At 47.9% G+C, this 15,566-nt stretch overlaps 1 protein-coding gene across 1 annotated transcript in view; it reads right to left on the bottom strand.

Annotated features, from left to right (window-relative positions):
* Nucleotides 1-9,426: 9,426 nt before the first annotated feature.
* Nucleotides 9,427-15,566, bottom strand: part of MAN1A2 (mannosidase alpha class 1A member 2) — a 42,761-nt gene continuing 36,621 nt past the window's right edge. Inside the window, exons 7-13 of the mRNA XM_066599222.1 lie at nt 15,307-15,430; nt 14,981-15,074; nt 13,688-13,803; nt 13,330-13,549; nt 13,032-13,204; nt 12,831-12,946; nt 9,427-10,210 (exon numbers count right to left, since the gene is read on the bottom strand). Of these exons, the coding sequence (XP_066455319.1) occupies nt 10,078-10,210; nt 12,831-12,946; nt 13,032-13,204; nt 13,330-13,549; nt 13,688-13,803; nt 14,981-15,074; nt 15,307-15,430 (976 nt within the window). The 3' untranslated portion in view covers nt 9,427-10,077. The remainder of the gene's footprint in view (nt 10,211-12,830; nt 12,947-13,031; nt 13,205-13,329; nt 13,550-13,687; nt 13,804-14,980; nt 15,075-15,306; nt 15,431-15,566) is intronic.

Below are 15,566 nucleotides of genomic sequence, written 5' to 3'. Positions count from 1 at the left end.
AACTCGGCTCTATGTCTGGGATGTCCACCACTTGTCCTCACACTGCTGGAATTCATACTCTGATACAATTATTTTGTTTTTGGAGATGAAAATTACCGGCAGCATCAAGGGACAGCCATGGGGTCCAATGTGGCCCTCAAATATGCCAACCTCTATATGGCTGTCCTGGAGCACAAGTTCTTGTACACCTCAGGTTTTTAGTGGTGGGTCAGAGGTTGATGATGAGGGTATATAGATGACATTTTTGGGGTCTGGAAGGGTAGTAGAAACCTTTGCCTCCATTTCCTTTCTTTCCTCTTAGAACATACAGTATAAAAAGGATTCCATCATAGCCCCCCTTTCACTACTTCCTTCTTGTTACGTATATAAAGTTTTACATCGTGTCCCCCACTCTCTCTTCTTGCCCCTAGGCTATACAAATTAAGGTAAGTCTTTCCTGATAAGGCTTCTTCTTGAGACCTTCCACCATTGTTGTAGCTCATATTCGGACTTGTTCTATTTTATCGATGTCTTTCTGTAGATGAGGTCTCCAGAACTGACCATAGTATTTCAGATGTGGTCTCACCAGAGCTCTATACAGTGGGATCACAATCTCTCTCTTTCTACTGGTTATACCTCTAGCTAAGCAGCCGAGCATCTTACATGTTTTCTTTGCTGCCTGACCGCACTGCGGACTCCTTCCGAAGCTGTCAGAAATCAGGAACCCTAAATCTTTCTCTTATGAAGTCCTGCATAAGACAGAATGGCTAATATGATACTTAGTCTGAGGATTTCTTCTCCCCAAAGTGCATTATTTTACATTTTGAAACATTGAACTGCAGTTTCCATTGTTTTGACAATTTATCGAGTAAAGCTAAATCTGTCTCCATGTTCAGGACACCAACAGGAGTATCAACCCTATTGCACGCTTTTCTATCATCAGCAGATAAACCTCACCTGTTAAACCACCTTCTATGGCACTAACCAACATATTAAACTGAACAGCAGACCCTTGTGGTCACCGCTGGTAACTCATCCCTGTTCAGCATACACTTCATCATCTACAACACTGATATCTGTCTTTTAACCAACTGCAAATCCACCGGACTAGCAAAGGATTAACTTATTTAGGATTTCTTTATGAGGTGCATTACAGTTCTAAGGTCTCACAACTATTTTTCTTAATAGGAGCAGATAGGGATATGGGACATGTTTAAGGGCACGCGGGCATTCTTCGGGGATAAGTGAGACAGATGGCAGCATCGTCCAGCTCACAGAACCCATATGACAATGGCTGGAGTTAAAAGCATTTTTAATACTTAAGATGTCAACGATCACGTTCCAAGAAGCATGTAATCATCCGTTTTCTTCACTTGCATGGAATGACACCCGGCAACATTCATCATCAGTTGAGGGAGACATGTAGTAAAGGTGTCATAGATGTGAAAAATGTGCGTTTGTGGTTACGACAGTTTAAGAAAAGCAGAATGTTGTGAGAATGAAACCAAGGAGCTTTGGTTATGTACCAGTCGCTCCAAGAACATGATTGTGCAAGTGGTTATGGAGGACCGACGATTAATTGGGGAACATGTGCAAGTGTTCTTCTATCAAGACAACATTCCTGCTCATCGGGCAGCACTTAGTGAGGAATTTCCTCATACCCCCTGCTCACCCGAACTTGCACCTAGCGATTTTGGGCTTTTCCCAAAGATGAAGGACACTCTTCATGGTCACACATTTTCCAGTCGTGCTGCTCTTTCAACAGCAATTTTCCAGTGGGCAAAACAGACCCCTAAAGAAGCGTATGCAACAGTCATACAATCATGAGGTTGTGAAAAGTGTGTACATCGAGCAGGAGGTTATGTTGAAAAGAAGTGACAATACTTTCACATTTCTGGGTAGTTTTTTTTAGAAAAAAAAGATATAGGAGGCTTTAGAATTTCAGTGTACTTCGTATGTGGAACTAAAAAATTCTCTCCTTTTTTGAGTCTCTCCTGACCATTATTCAAAACTGAATGTGGCTCGCAAGGTACAAAAGGTTGGGGATCTCGGTTCTAGCCTTTGAATAGGTTACATTCTCAATGACATCATCACTGTGAAAGGATAGGCTGTAATCTCATTAATGTCACCTCTCTCTCGTAAATGAATAGACTGCATTATCAGTGATGTCACTGCTCTCTCGTAGAGAGGCTTAATTCTCTGTGATGTTATCACTGCTATTGTATAAATAGGCTTCATGCTCAGTGATGTCACTGCTCTCTAGTGGATAGGTTAGATTCACAGTAATATCACTGCTCTCTCATGAATTGATAGACTGCATTCTCAGTGATGTCACTGCTCTCTCGTGGAGAGGCTTAATTCTCTGTGATGTCATCACTGCTATTTTATGAATAGGTTTCATTACCCAGTGATGTCACTGGTCTCTCATGGAAAGGCTAAATTCTCTGTGATGTCACTGCTCTCTAGTGAATAGGTTCCATTCACAGTGATGCCACTGCTCTCATGGACAGGCTCAAGTCTCTGTGATGTCATCACTGCTACTGTATGAATAGGCTGCATTCTCAGTGATGTCACTGCTTTCTCATGGACAGGCTCAATTCTCTGTGATGTCATCACTGCTATTGTATGAATAGGCTGCATTCTCAGTGATGCCACTGCTCTTCAGTGGATAGGTTGCATTCACAGTGATGTCACTGCTCACCCGTGAATGGATAGACTGCATTCTCTATAATGTCACTGCTCTCTCATAGAGATGCTTAAATTCTCTATGATGTCTTCACTGCTATTTTATGAATAGGTTGCACGCTCAGTGATGTCACTGATATCTAGTGGATAGGTTGCATTTACGCTACTGTCACTGCTCTCTCATGGACAAGCTTAATTCTCTGTGATGTCATCACTGCTATTGTATTAATAGGCTGCACACTCGGTGATGTCACCACAGCTCTGTAGATGATAGACTGCATTATCAATGATGTCACTGCTCTCTCCTGGATAGGCTACATTCTCAGTGATGTCACCACTGCTGTCTGGTGAATGGAGACAGCATTCTCAATGATTAACAATTATTGAATGTAAACAGAACACAAGACATAGAAACGATTCAGCAGCACAATCCCTTTGCTCCTGTCCTGCGATCCAAGGTGATAGCTCTTACTTCTCAGGGATGTTTTCTGTACAAGTACCCTCTGATGTGTAAAGTATTGCACAATGCGTTAGCACTATATATAACGATTATTACAGGCAGTGATGGGATTATTATATCATTTCACCTTCTGAGGCAGCGCTGGCTATTTTGGTGACCTGAGAAGATCCTAGACTGATGCAGACAGACGGTGCAGATGGAGCAGAACATTTCCTACTTACTGGTCTATGAATGTCACCGTGCATCAGTCACCTTTACCTTTCCTTAATCCCGAGCATCCGCTGCTGGCTGAGCCCTAGCAGCAACCACCTGCGTCAGCACTGGTCGTTCTAAGCTTCTCCTAAAGCCGACGACAGACACAAGTTCACTTCTGGTTGAAGTAATGATCCCCACAGGATAGAGATGTTCTGCCCAGCTGCATCTTCATGGCTGTGGAGCTGCGATGGGTGAATGCTGGGCAAACAAACAGAAACTGGCCAGGAACATCGAGAACTTGTGTCACGTCCAACATTTCTGCAGGATAAACCTATTATAGGAAGTCCCAGGCTTCATCCCATGGAGGTCACACGTGTGTAACTAGTGGTGCTCAGGGACCCCTGATCCCATGGGGGCATCCACTCTATGCGATAAGCACTGAGATACGGCCATGGGATTAATCAAACCAGAAAACCCCATATGAAATGTTCCCAAACACGCTGATCACCGGGCGGAGTCTCCTGGGTGGCTCCACCCACAAATAGCTGCATGCCAGCAAGTAGTCCTCGCCTAGTGCCAACTGGAATCAATGGTCTATGTGATGTACTGACGACTGAGGAGCATCCACCAGCCATGGAGAGGGGATAGAGCTGTGTAGAGCAGATAATCTTATTAGCCCCGCGAGCACCATTTTTCCTTTCCGATTTTTTTTTGCAAGGGAGAAAGGATAAAAACAAAAAACACATTTTTTTTTCTGCCGACAGTCAAACGAGGACTTGCTTATTTGTGAGAAATTATATTGCCCAATGGCACAATTTAATAATTCAAAAACTTTTACAAAGTTACTAAATTAGGTAAAATTTATTTAAAAAAAAAAAAGGTTTTTTTTTTGGGGGTCGGGGGCATTTGTTTGAGTCCACAGAGTTAGTCTCTGGGTAATATGATTACAGCAATGGCAAACTTGTGTAGTTTATTTATTTTTTTTTATATCCTGTAAAACTTTTACTACACTTTTTTTTTCTGACATTTTTTTAGTCGCTAGGCGGTTGTTTTTTTCAGGTTAACCTGTGGCTTCTATTGGTATCATTTTGGGGTACGTCCAACATTTTATTCACTTTTTTTATTGAAGACTAGGTGATAAGAGTGCAGTTGTGGGGCTAAATCAGGCAATGTTTTAATAGATCGGACTAACGGATGCAGCGATACCAATTATGCTTATTTTTTTTTTGTTTTGATTTTATTACATTAAAAAAAAAAGGAAAAAGTTTTTTTTTGTGGGGTAATATTACCAATAATGTCATTTAGCTTATTTTTAGATATTTGTTTAGTCCCCTATAGCGCACTTGAACTAGCGATCATCTGATTAGGCTATGGGCTGTCACAGAAAGGAATCTATAGCCCGTCTGGGACACTTCACTAGGGTCTAGTGTCCCAAGCTGTCATAGCTGCCGAACAGCATCGCCATGATTACTTTGCAACGGGAGGAGTCAATCGTGGAACGGGAAGGGGGAGGGGCACTTTCCCTAAATCAAGAAATTTAAAGGCCGCAAGCAGCAGTATTTTATAGCAGACGTCTGCCATAGATAAAGCCATCTTGGCTCCTCAGCCCACTCCATTGTCAGGCAACTAACATCCACTGTACTTGTACGGCAGATGTACAGAAGGGGTTAAAGAGAACAAGTAAAATATCAATATTGAAGGAATAGCACAGCTTCTGCAAATAAATGCTATTCTGTGTATAATGAAAAGCTCTCAAATATAATTTCTGTATCATTGCTTCATAGTCATCAACATCTCTGCTTGCTGTTATTCCATAGGACAGTCATTACTTACTGCCAGGTATAACAATCTGTCCCGGTCCTGTGATGGACACACAGCCGCACGGTTCATTACACGAAGGAATATAGTCACATACAGGAATCCTACACAGAATTTTCCGCATTGCTTCTGCCTCTAGAAACATGACAGCAGTCTGAGGCCGGGCCGCATATATCTACTGCAGATCTGCCTGCGGATTTACCCCAATCAGGGAGCAAAACCCACCTGTTGAATTTCCAATGCGGATCTTCAAGAAATTGCATTGGAAATTCCGGAGGTGGATCTTGCCCACTGACAGGAGTAAATCCACATGTGGCTCCAGGGCAGAAAGATGTGGCTGAGCTGCGGATTACTGCTGCCGTTTTAGAGGAAGAAAAATCCAGGTCTGATTATACCTTGTGGAGGTAGCCTAAGGGAGTAGTCACACGGACGGGAGACCTCGTAGACGTAGCCTAAGGGTGTAGTCACACGGACGGGAGACCTCGTAGACGTAGCCTAAGGGTGTAGTCACACGAAGGGGAGACCTCGCAGACGTAGCCTAAGGGTGTAGTCACACGAAGGGGAGACTCGCAGACGTAGCCTAAGGGTGTAGTCACACGGACGGGAGACCTCGTAGACGTAGCCTAAGGGTGTAGTCACACGGACGGGAGACCTCGCAGACGTAGCCTAAGGGTGTAGTCACACGAAGGGGAGACCTCGTAGACGTAGCCTAAGGGTGTAGTCACACGAAGGGGAGACCTCGCAGACGTAGCCTAAGGGTGTAGTCACACGAAGGGGAGACCTCGCAGACGTAGCCTAAGGGTGTAGTCACACGAAGGGGAGACCTCGCAGACGTAGCCTAAGGGTGTAGTCACACGAAGGGGAGACCTCGTAGACTTAGCCTAAGGGTGTAGTCACACGGACGGGACACCTCGCAGACGTAGCCTAAGGGTGTAGTCACACGAAGGGGAGACCTTGCAGACGTAGCCTAAGGGTGTAGTCACACGAAGGGGAGACCTCGCAGACGTAGCCTAAGGGTGTAGTCACACGGACGGGACACTTCGTAGACGTAGCCTAAGGGTGTAGTCACATGGACGGGACACCTTGTAGCCGTAGCCTAAGGGTGTAGTCACACGGACGGGACACCTCGTAGCCGTAGCCTAAGGGTGTAGTCACACAGACGGGACACCTTGTAGCCGTAGCCTAAGGGTGTAGTCACACGGACGGGACACCTTGTAGACGTAGCCTAAGGGTGTATTCACACAGAGGGGACGCCTTGTAGACGTAGCCTAAGGGTGTATTCACACAGAGGGGACGCCCTGTAGACATAGCCTAAGTTCACACAAAGGGGACACCTTGTAGACGTAGCCTAAGGGTTTAGTCACACAGAGGGGACACCTTGCAGACATAGCCTAAGGGTGTATTCACACAAAGGGGACGCCTTGTAGACGTAGCCTAAGGGTTTAGTCACACAGAGGGGACACCTTGCAGACATAGCCTAAGGGTGTATTCACACAAAGGGGACGCCTTGTAGACGTAGCCTAAGGGTTTAGTCACACAGAGGGGACGCCTTGTAGACGTAGCCTAAGGGTGTATTCACACAGAGGGGACACCTTGTAGACATAGCCTAAGGGTTTAGTCACACAGAGGGGACGCCTTGTAGACGTAGCCTAAAGGTATATCCACACAGAGGGGACGCCTTGTAGACGTAGCCTAAGGGTTTAGTCACACAGAGGGGACGCCTTGTAGACGTAGCCTAAGGGTTTAGTCACACAGAGGGTACACTTTGCAGACATAGCCTAAGGGTGTATTCACACAGAGGGGACACCTTGTAGACATAACCTAAGGGTTTAGTCACACAGAGGGGACACCTTGTGGATTTTCTGCTGCAGCATTGCATAAAAAGATTCTCCTTGTATCACAAATAGCTGTAAAGTGGATGAGATTATTTTCTGCTGCAGAAAATACATGCTCCGCATCATGCTGTGGATTTTCACACTTTGCAATGCGCAGGGCGAAGTCCATGGCAAATGTGCATGGGACACAAGGATTTTCCGCAGTGGACTTAACATTACAGTAAATGTATTTATTGCTCTTATGGATTGCAAATTTATGTAGAATCTGGATTTAAAAAAAATAAAATCTGTATCTATAGAATTTGGTTTCCATGGTTACAGACTACAAACACACCCTGTGTAGTCTGATCCTACAGCCGTGTGTAAAGGGCCATTTACACGGGATGATTATCACGAAAAAATGTATTCAAAGGAACAAAAAGTGTGACAGTCGTTACGTCTAAACGCAAAGCCATCGTTTACTTTTCACTTTCAGCAAGCATAAAATATCATTGCTGGCTCGCTCACTTCTCGCTGCGTCTTAACGCTCCCCGCTCAGTGTAATAACATAGAATGTAAAGCGCTGAGCGAGAAGTGAGCGATACTCAGAGCTGATCTGCATGAGCGCTAACAACTAGCGGTAACGTCACCCCCTCGTGCAGATAGTTTAGCCAACCGTCGTCCCGTGTAAATCGGGCATTACTCTCCTCCTCTACTGTCCGTAGTATCAAAAGAACACATGACTGCAAGATCAGACTACACAGAGTTTGTTTGTAGTCTGTAACCATGGAGATACATAGGTCTGCATACTACAAACTCTGTAGTCTAAGGCCTTCTGCACACGGGTGGATTTGCATTGCGGAGTCCGCGGTGGGCCTCTGCAGCAAATACTGCCCAATAGCATGCTATGGAAAATCGCAATTTCATCTCCATGAGCGGAAATAGATTGCAATTTTCCGCTCGCGAAGAAATCGCAGCATGCTACAATTCTGTGCGGACTACGCACAGACAGCTTCCATTAAAGTCAATGGAAAGCCATCTGTCCTGTGGCACTTCTGCAGTGAGCACTGTGGAAGTATCGCGGCATCCGAATCATCGCCTAGCGCCGGTGGCTACTGCACATGCGCGACAGAGCGCCGTCCGGCACATCCGCAGCGCTGACAGAAGACATCGGACAGGTACGCAGGTCACCGGCCAGGTACTGGGTCGAACTCAGCTGCGTGAATCCTGCATGTGGGGTCTGACCCGCCCATGTGCAGGAGGCCCGAGTCTGCAATCGTATGTCATTTTGCTTTTTGATACTACAGACACGACAGTGGGAAGACAGAGTAGCACGACTGCAGGATCAGACTACACAGGGTTTGTTTGTTATTTGCAACCATGGAGATACACTGTAGTCTGTAAGCATATTTGGGATTTCAGCCGCACTTAAGCAGCGCTGCTGATTAGAGCCACCTGATTGGCTCTTCGGCACCACATGACTACACTGCGTGCACGCGGATTGCCTTCAGCAGACGTGCACTACACACTACACTTAAGCAGACGTGCACTACACACTACACTTAAGCAGCACGGGGTTAGGTTTAGGGTTACCTAAACCTAACCCTAACCCTAACCCCAACCCCAACCCCAACCCCGTGCTGCTTAACTGTAGTGTGTAGTGCACGTCTGCTGAAGGCAATCCACGTGCACGCTGTGTAGTCACGTGGTGCCGAAGAGCCAATCAGGTGGCTCTAATCAGCAGCGCTGCTTAAGTGCGGCTGAAATCACAAATATGCAGTCTGTAACCTCCGACCAAACAAATCCATCGCCTGATCCTGCAGTCATGTTCTTCCGCTTCTTGATAATATAGACAGTAGAGGAAAACAGAGAAAGGCAAGAGAGTAACACTTGACTGCAGAATCAGACTACACAGGGTTTGTTTGTAGTCTGTAACCATGGAAACACACAGGTCGCATACGCGCTGAATACACAAAATGGAGTTATTTTTAAATTACAATAAAATACAAAGTTGCTTCAATTTTTTCTTCCATTTTAAAGCAATAAAAAAAAATAACTGTGCAAAACTTTGCATACCTTTTAAACCCTGCAATCACCCCTAAAATAACCGTAGCTTCATCACCGAAATCTAGTGGATCAGCTGAGTTATTACACCTGTGATATGCAGGTCACCCACAGCCGGCCGGGTCTCTAGTTGATCCTCTCATCAGATTTTACACTGCAGTGAATGTAATTTTATGGAATGGCAGAGGAGCTTAACAGCCTAGAAGCCCCAATTCTGGCACCTGCAGAAATAATTACATGCGGTACGATATTCCTGCTTCCACAGCTGCAAAAACACTGCATATATATGACCATTTCTCTCCTCCTTGTGGTGTGGTTGTGGGATCAGGTAAACGATGGGGTGTCTGTCTAATCGTGAAAGGCCCTTGGTTAGCCGTGGCCCTCAAGCTGCATGAAGACGCCACAAAGCGGTGTATGTACAATGTCTTTAATCTCCTGCTTGTTGTGTTGCTCATGCCGCTAAAACCCCAAAAAAGTGAAATTAAAAAGGAGTAGGTGGGAACCCCTGGGGTGCGGGGTAAGAGGAGGGGACAGGTTCACACAGATCCCCCCTTAATGTCCCTGATGACTGGCGGTGGTTGACATGAAGACCCGTCCTTAGTTTTCTAAAGCCTTTCCAGTCAATTCCAGTGGGGGGCGCCCAGACGTGCTCTTCTCCATGGCCGCCGGGATAGAAGTAAACTTTGGCAATGGCGCAGGATAAAAACCAGACAGTGCAAATCTGCCGCAAAGTGCAGTTAAAATGTCTCGTCCTGAAACTATCTCCGCTTTCCCCCCCCATCCCCCATAAAAGCCCCAACCCTGGATTTTTGGCCCCATAGTAATCCCCTGCAGTAGCAGCCTCATCAAGCAGAGCAGTTTGGTCGGTGATCGGCCTCCTTCCAACGGGTTGTTCTGTCGCTGGCGGCAAACGGAGGCAACAGAGAAAAAAAATAAAATAAATGAAGGTAAATGGAATTGTGCCCGGGAACGATGGATCGCCCCAGTCCTGTAAGAAGGGGTCTCCTCAAAAGGCCCCACATATCCCCGCAAGTCTGAAGAAGTGGTCCCAGGATAATGGTCCTATCGTGCCACGTGGTTCCCGGGCAGCGTGCTATTGGCCATGCGGATGACCGGTAACGGGTGCGCCTCCGTGTTGAACACCCAGTTGTCGAATGGCAGGAGGTCGTCACTGGAGAAGAGCAGATACAGGTACCTGGGGGAAGGAGAGGGTTAATAGGATAAGGTCTGAATGAGGATGGTAGTAGCTGTAAAACTAGAAGATGACCTAATCTTTACACATAGCTGGATCCAGACACTCCCACCCAGATCTGAATCCTTATTTGCAAGTAGTTAAAAATGGTTGCCCACTTTGGGAAGAACCCCTCAAAATAACTTGATGGCATAGATAAGATCCCCAGCGATCAGCTGTATCCTTTAAGGGAATCTAGCAGTAACTGTTCATCTTCGCTGCAGGGAAAATGAGGTATTACACTGTGTCCATTCACATCAATGGCTTGTCTGTGTAACTGAGGGACAGGCTGAATTCTCCTAAGAGAGGCGCAGCTGTTCTCTGCCTAGCTAATTGATGGGGGTCCCTAATAAGGTGCCCTCTTTACAGAGGGTCCTTCACATGGAACGATTGATGCCCGACAGCCATCCCGGTAGTTACTGCTCCTGTGCTTTTGCTCAGTGAGAGGTGGTGGGAGCGGCTGGAGATCTCTTCTGGTCACAGTAAACAGGCCGTCTTTCATAGATCAACGACTGCCTGTTTACATGGGCCGATTGAGTTTTATGCCAGCCTAAACTGTATGATGAACACTTAGGGCTCATGTCCACGGGCAAAATAAGAATTAAAATCCGCAGCGGATTTTAACTCTTCTTCTGCCCGCAGATCCGCACCCCATAGGGATGCATTGACCACCCGCGGGGTAGATAAATACCCGCGGATGGTCAATAAAAGGGATTTAAAAAAAAATGGAGCATGAAAAAATCCGGACCATGCTCCATTTTCATGCGGGTCTCCCGCGGGGACGGCTCCCGCGGGCTTCTATTGCAGCCTATGGAAGCCGTCCGGATCCGCGGGAGACAAAAATCGGGATTTACTCACCCGCTCCGTTTCTTCTCTTCTCCGCGGCGCCATCTTCACTCAGCCGCGGCTGGATCATTTTGCTTCGGGACGGCGCATGCGCGGGGCACGTCACCGACGTCATCATGCGCTTCCGCCGAGCCGAAGAAAGAAGATCCGGCCGCGAGGCAGAGAAGATGACGCCGCGGTGAAGAGAAGAAACGGAGGTGAGTTAATTCTGATTTATTGTTATTTTCGGCGCTCATGTCCGCGGGGCAGGAGGGACCCGCTATGGATTCTCCATGGAGAATCTGCAGCGGATCTGATTTTCCCCGTGGACATGAGGCCTAAGCTGGCAGGGTCCACACTGAACAATTATCGTTCAGTTTTGCACGATCCACCGAGAATCTGAATGATAATTGTTCCGTGTAAAAGGGCCCCAACTCCTATTACTGGGGTTCAGTCACACGTAGCAGAAAATGGGGCAGATTTTCCACAGTGAAAGATCCGCCCCAAAACTGCATCAAAATCTGCACTACTGGTGGGGATTTTAATGCGTTTTTGATGTAAATCTGCAGCAGGTTTGCATCTTCAATTGAAAGGGTGAAATCTGTTGCAGATCCACAACAAAAACAATGGCGCAGGTATTGACACTTAGTTGCAGGTTTTCTGCTACATGTGTCATACCCCCCCTTAAAAGGGCCAGTGTCAGTATGTCTGGCCACATCCTATATTCTTCTGACTTACCTTTGGTCGGGGGGTGGTGAGGCAGTGTCTATCTGCTCCGATGCCGCAAATATTAAAGGTGATGTTTGGGAATTTACTATTGATCACCTATCCTCAGGATACGTCACCAACAGATGACTGGTGCCAGTCCACCGCTCAGGATTCCTGCGGCTCGGCTATTCACTGCTATTAGTGCAGACAGCTCTGTCCACATTGCAGTGGCCCAGGTTGATGTTCATGCAGTATCAACCAAGGCCATGCAATACAGATAGCGCTGTCTGCACTGTCAGCAGGCCAAGTGGGGATACCTGATTAGAGATGAGCGAACGTACTCGTTAAGGGCGATTTCGCAATCGAGCACCGCGGTTTTCGAGTACTTCACTACTTGGGTGAAAAGTACTCGGGTGCGCTGTGGGGCGGGGGGTTGCAGCGGGGAACAGGGGGGAGCCCTCTCCCTCTCCCCCCCACTCCCCGCTGCAACCCCCCCCGCTCACCCACAGCGCCCCCGAGTACTTTTCACCCGAGTAGTGAAGTACTCGAAAATCGCGGTGCTCGATTGCGAAATCGCCCTTACCGAGTACGTTCGCTCATCTCTATACCTGATCAATTATTGATGACCTATCCTGAGGATAGGTCATCAATGGTAAGGTCCTGGATAGTCCCTTTAGAGGGGTTCTCCTGATACGTTAGCAGAAAGCTTGATCACTATATAATGAAAACTTCTCCAACTTTCTGTTAGGCTTGTCTGTTTTCATTCCAAAAAAGATCTCTGCCCGCTGTCAATGAATAAGACCCGTTGAACATACAGAGGATTGTCATAACTGGGTTATAACACAACATTGTAGCAAACCCCCAGCTGTGAGGAGTATTAGGTCAGGAAGGGTTTTCAGCCTTTGCAGGCAAGCAAAAATGTTCCCATTCATTGACAGCCAAAGGAGATATTAAAAATAGTGAGAAACTGATACACATAATAGTTTAGAAGGTTGGAGAACTTTCCGTTATACCGCAGAACTAAACAATCATCTTCTGACATTCCACTCACTTCAGTGTCTCAGCTAAGAAGAAGCTCTGCTGGACGTCATCATATGCAGGGGCAGACGAATACACGTCCTTCAGACCCGAGAAACCACCGCTAACTCTGCAGTACTTATCAATGGCCTGTAGAGGGAGACATAGCCAAAGAGAATTAGCATGGGAGTAGAGAAACAGTGTGCATGTCATGTTGGTGGTGGTGGGGACGTACCTGAGCAGCTTCCCAGCCCCAGTTTCTGTATTTGGGATCGTGGGTGAAGCGCCACATGTACCAGTACGTCTCAATCACCTCCGGCCTCAGGATGTAATATTTCTCGTTCTGCCGTACGGCTATGGCTTCTGCGCCCCCGTCAAACTTAAATGCCTCAGGACCTAACTTCAACACTGTAAAGACAAAAGAATGAAGAATTCAGCACTCATTTCCTTATTGACTGGCACCCCCATTAGAGCCCGCAGTTATGGCATCATTCAGCCTCACAACATCTGTCCCTCCTACCCCCGTAATTCACCTGTCCGGTCGTAGGACTCGTGACACGTGTGAGCGATCTCCGCCCCCAGTTGTAAGTAGTGTCCAGCTTTGTCCCCTGGGGATCCGTCTGCTCCCAGTGCCAACATACCACCGGCGAAACAGGTCAGGTGACCCATTTTTCTTTCAAGGTGACCGTTCTTCCACTCACCAATAAAGGTCAGACCGCCATTTGACTTGCGGATGAGATGCTTCTCAATGGCCTTGAACAGAGCAGGGCGAGAATGAGGTGAAAGGACAGTTAACAGGACTACTACTCACATCATAGAGAAACCCGGGATGAAAATCACATATTACCAGGAGATGGCGCCAGAGGACAGTAAAAAATATAAGGTACTCACTTCTATTGCGTTGTCATATATGCTCCGAGCCTCGGTGTCGGTCTTGTCCGACACAAGCCAGGCCTTCAGGAGATACTCATAAAAACTGTCTCCTAAACCTCCCACGGATGTGTGGTCTGGATGGAAAAGAAGGTTAATTAACATGAGTCATCTATACACAACATGCAGGTCATCCCCACACGCCTGCAACATGTGGGTGGATCTCACATACCATACACCTACAGTTACACCCCCCCTCATACACGCGCACACCCCTGCAAGGGCATCCTCCCTCATACACGCGCGCACCCGCGCAGGGCATCCTCCCTCATACACGCGCGCACCCCCCCGCAGGGCATCCTCCCTCATACACGCGCGCACCCCCCCGCAGGGCATCCTCCCTCATACACGCGCGCACCCCCCCCGCAGGGCATCCTCCCTCATACACGCGCGCACCCCCCCCGCAGGGCATCCTCCCTCATACACGCACGCACCCCCCCGCAGGGCATCCTCCCTCATACACGCACCCCCCCGCAGGGCATCCTCCCTCATACACGCACCCCCCCGCAGGGCATCCTCCCTCATACACGCACCCCCCCGCAGGGCATCCTCCCTCATACACGCACCCCCCGCAGGGCATCCTCCCTCATACACGCACCCCCCCGCAGGGCATCCTCCCTCATACACGCACCCCCCCGCAGGGCATCCTCCCTCATACACGCACGCACCCCCCCCGCAGGGCATCCTCCCTCATACATGCGCACACCTGCAGGGCATGCTCACTCATACATGCGCACACCTGCAGGGCATGCTCACTCATACATGCGCACACCTGCAGGGCATGCTCACTCATACATGCGCACACCTGCAGGGCATGCTCACTCATACATGCGCACACCTGCAGGGCATGCTCACTCATACATGCGCACACCTGCAGGGCATGCTCACTCATACATGCGCACACCTGCAGGGCATGCTCACTCATACATGCGCACACCTGCAGGGCATGCTCTCTCATACATGCGCACACCTGCAGGGCATGCTCTCTCATACATGCGCACACCTGCAGGGCATGCTCTCTCATACATGCGCACACCTGCAGGGCATGCTCTCTCATACATGCGCACACCTGCAGGGCATGCTCTCATACATGCGCACACCTGCAGGGCATGCTCTCTCAGACATGCACACACCTGCAGTACATCCTCACTCATACATGCACACAAATGCAGTGCATCCTCACACATGCACCTGTAGCATGCAGGTCGCCGTCAAACACGCACCCACACCACATGAGTGTAATCCAACACTTACGTTGCCCCCAGCGCCCAGTCCTGGGATTGAGGTAATTTGGGTAAAGCCCGTTGGGACGATCCATTTTCTGCAGAAGTCTTCTGATGTGCATAACCTACAAATCAGAGTAATTCAGACTTGGGGACACTTGGTGTGACGTACGGATGTGTCCTGCTCTATATATATGACCACTTTTTGGGCATGTGTGTGATAAAAAGGGACAGTGGAAAGAGGGTGGAGAATAGTGGAGAAAGGAAGCAGTTGTAGAGCTGAGCTAGAGAGGGGCACAGAAGACCCTGCACCCCCCAGTCTGTATCTGTATAACCACTGGTGGAAAAACTGCTCACCTTGTTATAATACACAGGATTTCCCGTCAAGTAGGTCAAGTGCACAAACTCCATGTGAAGCGTCCCAAATTCTGCCAGGATACTACTGCCAGCAGATGCCCAACCCCAGTTCCTGCCAACGCCACTAGAAGAAAAGAGGAGTGGGTATAAGACATAGCACTCTGCACCGTATGACAACTGGAGCCCAGTTATAGGACTAGGCGGCCTAATAATATCCATTCACCCCTATCCAAGCTTGTATTAAAGGGGTTGTACCAGAA

The sequence above is a fragment of the Eleutherodactylus coqui genome, chromosome 4 (assembly GCF_035609145.1).
Source record: "Eleutherodactylus coqui strain aEleCoq1 chromosome 4, aEleCoq1.hap1, whole genome shotgun sequence".
NCBI classification, from domain to species: Eukaryota; Metazoa; Chordata; class Amphibia; order Anura; family Eleutherodactylidae; genus Eleutherodactylus; species Eleutherodactylus coqui.
The sequence above is the reverse complement of the archived record's forward strand: the minus strand, read 5'-3'. Positions and strand labels throughout refer to the sequence as shown.